The sequence below is a fragment of the Myotis davidii genome, unplaced genomic scaffold, assembly GCF_000327345.1.
Source record: "Myotis davidii unplaced genomic scaffold, ASM32734v1 scaffold580, whole genome shotgun sequence".
Lineage (NCBI taxonomy): Eukaryota > Metazoa > Chordata > Mammalia > Chiroptera > Vespertilionidae > Myotis > Myotis davidii.
The window spans coordinates 293157-301571 of record NW_006293313.1 but is presented as its reverse complement, the minus strand read 5'-3'; the positions used below and the strand labels follow the sequence as shown (position 1 = coordinate 301571).

General features: G+C 40.8%; 1 protein-coding gene and 1 long non-coding RNA gene across 2 annotated transcripts in view; one reads left to right on the top strand and one right to left on the bottom strand.

Moving 5' to 3' along the window:
* LOC107183636 overlaps nucleotides 1-8415 on the top strand; it is a 173038-nt gene that overhangs the window by 144227 nt on the left and 20396 nt on the right. The window lies entirely within an intron of this gene.
* Nucleotides 5339-8415, bottom strand: part of METTL11B (methyltransferase like 11B) — a 16179-nt gene continuing 13102 nt past the window's right edge. The window contains exons 3-4 of the mRNA XM_006766990.1: nucleotides 6364-6613; nucleotides 5339-5638 (exon numbers count right to left, since the gene is read on the bottom strand). Of these exons, the coding sequence (XP_006767053.1) occupies nucleotides 5367-5638; nucleotides 6364-6613 (522 nt within the window). The 3' untranslated portion in view covers nucleotides 5339-5366. The remainder of the gene's footprint in view (nucleotides 5639-6363; nucleotides 6614-8415) is intronic.

Sequence of the window (8415 nt, the reverse complement as noted above, 5' to 3'; positions counted from 1 at the left end):
TGTAAAAGGTCATGTAGTAAATGTTTCTGCTTTGCAGGCCATGCAATCATTATGGCAATTACCTCTACTGTTGTAGTGCAAGTGGTAACAGCTATGTTCTAATAAAAGTTTATTTACAAAAAAGCAGCCAGCTGGATTTGGACCATGAGCCAGAGTTTACCAGTGCCTGTTCTAACTGATCTTATTTCCATTCTTGCCCTTCCCGCCCCCCTCCCCTGTTCTCTTTACTCAACATAGTGTCAGAGGAACTCTTTTAAGCAAGTCACATGTCATTTATCTGATCAAAACTCTACAGTGTCTCCCCACCCCAATCAGGATAAAAGTTAAAGTCCTTTTCATAACCCACATGACCCTACATGATCTGGCCCCTCCCATATCCCTAACCCACATATCTTACTCCACTCTTACCCTCCTTTACTCTGTGGCAGCTGCACTGATATCCTTGCTGTTTCTCAGATAGGCCAGGCACACTCAAGACAGGGTATTTGTACTGGCTATTCCCTCTTCCCCCAGATATCCATCTGGCCAATGGCTTCACCCTCTTCATTTCTTTGCTCAAATGTCACCTCTCCAATGAAGTTAATACCACTATTTGAAATCACAACCTTCTTCCATGACTCCCACCCCCCCTTACTTTACAGTACTTTCTCCTTTCCCCAAAAAACTTACCATTTTGTAACATAAAATAATTTAAAATTCTATATTTATTGCATCCCTATCTCTTCTAAAATACAAACTACACAAGGCCAGGGACCTTTGGGTTTTATTTCCTGGTATATCCTGAGATCCTAGAGCAGTGCATGGCACATAGTAGGCATTCAAAAAATGGTTGGATGAATGAACCTGTGTAGCCTCCCAGAGGTATGGTCAGCCACTCCATTCTCTATATTACTTTAACTTTTTGTGCAGGCCACTCTTTTACTCTTTTTATCCTGATTTATTATTATTTATGTATCTGTCTTTCCCATTACTGAGCCATGATCTTCTTGGACATTTTCTATATGTTTATTTTCAGAAACTAACACAGCCTGTCATACAGCAAAAGGTCAAGTTATACCAACTTAATGAACGTACAAAGGTGCTGTATATGCATAGTTCTCTGGCCCCAAATCACGGACTCTGCAAGTCAGTTATCATTTAAAAAGTCTCTTCTCAACCCTTACTCTAGATACATGTATACACACACTCTACTAATTGAGATAATTTAAAACTATTTTTCACATATTTACTTAATTAGCTTGCAGTGACCTCTGCAAAAACACTGGCCTCCAATGATTATAAGAGGTAGTTTTCTGGCATAGACACCAAAGCATCAAAGCATCAGCTGGGACCAAGGAAAGCAATAACACAACTGGTTTTAATTACTCCTGACAGGCAGCTGAATGTATCTGCCACAGGTCTTCTCCCCAATGCATCACTCAAAACAGACCAGTCACAGGAAATGGTGGAGAGGAAAGGAAAAAAAAAAAACACACCAAAAAAACAGGATAAGGCCAAAATGTGTCCATAATACAAAGCAGATCATCTTTCACATTGGATGACCTTTTTCATTTTGTTTTATATTTTTATGATGGTCCTGAATCTATAAAATTGCCGACCCCTTAAGACTTGGCATGCTTGTAAGCTGGTGCTTAGAAGTGGTGGCCCAGGTTCTCAGAAAAGGAGGTAGGTGAAGATTGTACCCATTCATGAGTCACTGCATAAGCTAAGGGGTCCTCCAAAGTTCATCTAGAATTGCAGGCATGTTAGCAATTAATTCATCTCTGACGTACAGGTAAGCACCTTCTTCCTATATCCAACAGTCACAGAAGACTAACTTCATCTAAAGCCTGGTTGGTTCTTTGGACTTATTGCTTAGCAGGAAGCTGGTGAGAATTAGGCGGTTGCTTTGTTATGACCTACTCACAATTACAATACATCTCTCTCATGAGCTACACCCTCTCACATGATGAAACTCTGGACTTTGGGTTGGCCATATCCTTAGGTTGACTCATACAAAAGAGAGAGATGTTCCTATGAGGCAGGATTTTAACTCAGAACCTAATTTTCTTGCTGCAATCTCCTCCTGAATGCCTGAGCTCAATGCCTTCTTGTTTCTGTGCATTTTCTGTTTGCCAGCTTGCATTGCCGGGTCACTGTTTGAACCATTCTTGCACACCTCTGTGCTCATCAGACTTCAGATGCCCTTGGTTTTTCCTGCTGCTTTGTTCGGATTCCTTTTTGATGCCTCCAGAAACTTAGACTGCCTCCTGAGTCTTTCTGCTATCATAATATTGCCTTTTATATTTTCAACAAAAGTTTGAGTTACTGCAGTGTGAGGGCCTATGCTGAAGACTGAGACTCTATGCCCTGGCTGGTTTGACTCACTAGAGTGTCAGCCCACAGACCGAAGGTCGCGGGTTCAATTCCTGGTCAAGGCATGTACCTCAGTTGCAGGTTCCCAGCCCTGGTAAGGGCACATGCAAGAGGCAACCAAGAGATGTGTCTCTCACCTTGATGTTTCTCTTTCTCTCCCTCTCCCTCCCTCCGTTCCCCTCTCTCTAGAAATCCATGGGAAAAATCCTCAGGTGAGATTAAAAAAAAAGACCGAGACTAACCATGAATGCTCCATTAAAGAACTCAGAATTTAATAGAGGAAATAGCACATAAGTGGGTAATTACAGTGCCACATCAGTGCTGTGATATGTTAAGCAGCGGGTATTAGGGTAGTGTGGTAGTAGGGGCACCTAACAGCACCTGGCGGGGAGGGGCTGGTGGTGAGGGAAGCTGCCTTTTTGTCAGCAACATCTAAACAGTCTGTGCCAGACCCAAAAAACAACAACATTCAATTCTAAGGAAGTAATACCTGTGAATGCCCTGAGCCATAAATGGTAGCTCCTTCGGGGAACTACAAGTTGTTAAGTATGACTGCAGCGGGTGTGGAAAAGCCAAGGATGGACAAGGAAGTCAGGGCTTTATTGTCCTTCTAAGGAGTGAGAATTCACCCTAGGGGTGATGGGGAGTCACTGAAAGTTTATGTGCCACACGGTCATATCTGTATTTCAGAAGGACTGGCATCGATGTGGAGAATGGATTTTACCATCTAGCTATTGCCCTGAACCTGGCCCACATTCTCGCCTGCCTTACCTTACCTTTCTGTGGCTCTGAAAAGCCCAGCTCCATGTCCCTTTCCCCATCAGTATCTTCAAACAAAACTAATGATCATAATCAGTTTAAGGCCTTATAAGAAATACAAATTATTTGAGCCCACTTCACAGAACTTAAGACTGTCATGGGGACAGAGCCTGTGAATCTCTATTTTATAAAAGTTTCCCAAATGATTCTGGGGTAGTTGGACTATGGTCAGAATTTGGAACTAATGTAGACTGTCACTTACACCACAACACTGATGTGTTGATAACACCAGCGGAGTTTGACTCACTGAATTAGATTGAAGATAGCTAGGGAAGGTCTCACTCTAAATGTCTTCCTTCTACAATATCTCTGGCTCTACTTCCAAGACCAGAAAAATCAGTCCCTCACTTGAACCCTCAAGAACCTTGTCTTGTTTGATGGATAACATGTCCAAACCCTAACATGACCTAGTAGGCAGCATGATCAGCTCCAATGGCCTCTCAAGTCACTCCTTCTTTTATTTTGCTATTAACAGTATAAAGGGCAAATGTTGATACAATTTACTCTCCAATGTCTAATTTCTCAATTAAATTAGGGTGGATATAGAGTTGGGAAATTGTGTAGAGCAATAAAAATATGGGACATTTCTAAGGAGAATGGAAAGTGGTGACTTACGAAGAGAAGATGGACTGCTGCTGTTTTCTTATACTCCTAAATCTCAGTAGAGTGAAATAATCAGACATACAAAGGACAATTATGTTATTTCCTCCATAAGCTCAGGAGCCCAGGAGCAGAGGAAATTGATAATTGTGTCAATCAGTATCTGAGTGTTGGCAAAGCAGAAAGCCAAGAGGTAACAGAATTAAGAGTGCTATTGTAAAAGAAAAAGAAAATTCCTGTGTGGGCCTAAAAAGAAGATTCGGCTAATTTGCTCGAAGACATGGAGGATTAAAACTGGAGGGCCCTTATTTGCCACACTCAGTCCATTTGGTAATGTTCACCATTTGATTTAGTTCTGCTCTCTGATTCGTTCACTAAGGGCTCTACCTCTTGTTTTACTTACCTTAGACTGTGGAGTGACATACACTAGATGCCAGGGACAGAGTAAATGACACAATTTTCTAGGGCAAACATGAAACTACCAAGGTAGTAAGTGTCTTATAATGCTTGTTTTCCTCCTAAGTTAGAGCTATGCCTTGCAGATATGATTTTTATGGTGATACCATATCATGCAATAGGCCTTCTTTACTTAAATTGATTCTTTGCATTTCATAGAAGACTCATTACACATCAAAATACAAACATATACATATAACAAACATATATATCTATTAAAATACAAGTGTGAGCTTCCGAATGAAGATAGTGGAGTGTTTTAAAGACAATAGCAGTTAAAATTAAATTACATTTTGTTCTGAAAGATTTTTTTATTATTCTTAACCAATACCTTAAATTAATCCAATTGGTTCACTTTTCAGGTTTATCATTTCCCTTTTCTTTCGAATGTGTGTTCCTATCAACCAAGGAAACAGGAGCAGCTGCTAAGAAGCAAGCAGCCAATGGCTAAAATTAGATTATCAGTGACATTTACTTATATGTTCACAGCTGAAATTTCAAGGGTACAACATTTTCTCCTGGAAAGAGAGACTCCCCCATCACTGAAACACAGCCTTCTGTTATCAAGTTACAGCCATACAACATCAATGGGTAGTGAACTGACCCAAAATAAAAAGTGAAACCATATACGTTTTCTGTCAAGAGAAAGACTAAAGACAAAATTAAGTAATGGGCTTGTTTTCACAAGATTATTTTGACTGCCCTTCTTAATTAGGGGAAGATTTTTGTCTAAGTAGTAGTCCCAAAGAGGAAGTATAACATATCTAGCACGAGGGCAGAGGGAGGAGGTCTAGCCCTTACTCTGTCCTCTATAATGCAAATCCTCAGAGACCCGGGCAGTGTAGAATTGTGGACATTGCTCCGTTTCTGGTTTCTGTGTACACTTATCCAGTTTAGGTATACACAATCATTTTTTTTCTTATATTTTGCTCCATTCATCTTTCGGAAAATCCAAAGTGTTTGCATGTACTTCTATAATTAGTGGAAATTGTACACACGACATTACCAGTCATTTCCAGACATGCATTGCCCCCACTTCTCTCCATTCCTCCATGAATTACAAGGTGCCCCTCGGAGGGGAGCACCTCTGTCCCAAAGCAGCATTGTGCAGTCCAGCCCCTCCTTCCCACCGCTGGTCAGGAGCGCCCGTCGCTGTGCAGTGCGAGCATCCACACTGGGACGCACTGCTCTGGAAAGCCGTCCTGCTTCTCCTGGCCCAGCACCACCAGCCCACTCTTCCTAATGAGGCTGTGGAGGATGCCCATGTCCCGAGTCACACTGCTGTCAGAGAGGTCTAAGGTGCAGCCCTCCCGAGCCACGTTGTCCTTCAGTATGATGACGCCATGTTTTTTCAGGCCCTCTCGACACCGGGAAAGAAATGCAAGAAGGTCCTTATCAGTCAGGTACCCTACAGATGACCAAGTAGATGGGCAAACAGAAGGAATGGTGGGTGGGAAAGAAGGTGAGTAAGAAAGAACCAGGAGACCATTTGTTTACTCAGTCATGAGTTTTTTTTAATAGCCTGGATTGTTTTCATTGCAGGAGGCTTTAAAAATTTAGATAAGAGGACAGTTACCCTCTTTGAAGGCACTCATGTCCCATCTGTAAAATAGATATTATACTACCTGGTCTATGTACCTCATGGGCATGAGATAAACTATCGCCCATGCCATGGGTCCCCTCCACATCCCCCTAAAACCCAACTCTATCACTCATCTGTGCCTCCAACATACACATACACCAAAAATCAAATTCACTGTTGTCTCATTTTCTGGGGATTTAAATCTGAGTCCAGTTTTCCCATAAATGGGAATAAACTTTTTTTGGCCCCAATTTTTAAAATTTTTCAAGTATTTAGGTGTCTAATAGGATTTAGATTGGTCCAAAGGTACTCCATCCCTAAGGATGGAAATTGTCAGGCTTATCCAGAGGATGTCAGGGGAGAAATCAAAATGACCAGAGCTTTTTAAGAGTTCCCATGATACCTCATACTAGCTAACTGTTCTAGGCACAACTACTGGTAGATCTCCCTTTGTATCCTTGTTCCCTCTGTGCAAATCCTCAAATAAGTCCAGTGTTGCCTTCTCTTTGTGGGGAGGAGAGAAGGGCAGGTGTGAGCCATGCAGGACTAACCAGAGACCCATTGAATCCAGATGACATCGTATCTCCCTGGCAAGGGTGTGAATTCCTGTAGGCTGCAGCAGTGGTAGCTTTCGACCTTGTCTACTTTGACCTGCAGGTAGTTCTGGGCTTCGAGGAGGAATGGCTCCATCATGTCCACCAGCTCCACGCTGTTGAAAACTGGTAACAAGACATGCTTACTGACCCTTCCTATCCCAGAACCACAGTCCAAGGCGCAGTCGGTCCCAGCTCTCCCAGGGTCCTACACAAAAGGACAGACACCCATTCTGAGACTTGGACACTCCAATTACCTCTTCAAATCCACTTTATTTAGATCAATTTCATGTAAAAAGATGCACTATTTTAAGAGTATCTTTCGGTGAGTTTGGACAAATGTGTATGGGCACATACTACCATAATCAGATTATAGAACATTCAACTATCTTTTCCAAAAAATACACAAACATTTCTAGTTTTTGCTTTCTTTATTTTCCCCAAATATAGGTCTTTAAAATAATTTTAAAATAAGATTATAGGAAATCATGTCTTAGATTTGAAAACTTGGTAATAACTTGGTAATTTTCTCTTAAGAAATAGGTCATAGAAAGCCCTATGAAAATAGAACTTTGTTAACTGTAATTTTTGGACAAACCCACTGCTAAATGAACCTATATTATAGCTTATTACTTTATTTTAAAAAGCAAAGCAGTGAGCCCTAGATGGTTTGGTTCAGTGGATAGAGTATTGATCTGCCGACCAAAGGGTCAAGGGCACTTACCTTGGTTGCAGGCTCCTCCCCTGCCTGGGCCCAGGTCAGGGCTCATTCAGGAGACAACCAATCGATGTGTTTCTCTCACATCGATGTTTCTCTCTACCTTGCCCTCTCTCTTCCACTCTCCCTAAAAATCAATGGAAAAAATATCCTTGGGTAAGGATTAACAAAACAAACACAAAAAAAGCAAAGCAGTGAGAGCAGTAAGTACTTTTAAATTTTATTCATTGAAAACATTTCAACTCATACTGGTATAATTGCAATTTTAGTTTTTTCAGAACTGATTTTGGTGCCTCTGAATTATCTGCTCTTCTGGTATGGATGGTAATTTTTAGGACCTGAGCTGAGGGAATGCTAGGATTTTACTTTAAATCCTGCCCCAATGCTGTACGGCGCATTCAGGTGGATAAAATGTGGTTGCAGCAAAGTCTCCTGTGTCTTTTCATGCTAAAAATTGTTTTCTGCTTTTGTACCAGAAACTACATGATTCATTGGGCACAAAACCCCCTAAATTTTTTTAAGTATGTCTGTGCATTAAATTAATGAGGGTGAGGGAAGGATAGATAGATGGTGAAAGTAGGGGAAATCAACTAATGTAAAGTTTCTCAAATTTGCTTTTACAAAGTAATATATCTAAATATGTACATGTGCATGGCCAGCTGAACCTTTGAGATGCCTATACATATCTATTAATTTATCAAAGATAATCATTATTGGGTCATAATTGGGATGGGTGTTGAGTAGGTTTTATGCTAGAAATGACAGTAACAAGATACTTGAAATTGCCAATGAAGATCTTCAGAAGAAAACCTACTCTTGATCTCAGGAACTAAGGGTTTAAAAACAAAGAAAAAAACCCTCACACTTTTGGCTAAGGATCAAAAGGTGAATTTTGAGCAGAAGAAAAAATCAGAAATGTGCTTTTCAGTCCAGCCAGAAGGCTTCCTCATAGCAAGAAAGGTACAACAAGGGGGGGAAATGAAGCAATTGTAGCTTCTTTCCAAATAGAATGACAATGTCCATGATTTATTTAGTACTTGTATGTAGTAAGCTCTTTGTATCTGTGATAACTAGAATAATCAAAACAGTTACACAAGATAATGATAATTCCCCAATTTGGCAGTGAGGAAACTTTAATTTCTATTGCCACACAATTAATAGCAGAATTTAAATCTGAACAGGGAACTGTGTGACTCCAAAGCCAGTTCATCTTTAGGGTTGTCACCTCAAGTACCAACTCTGGTTTCCTAAGTAGTGTCTGCCTAATGCTGTGCTGAAGGAATCTAAGGCTT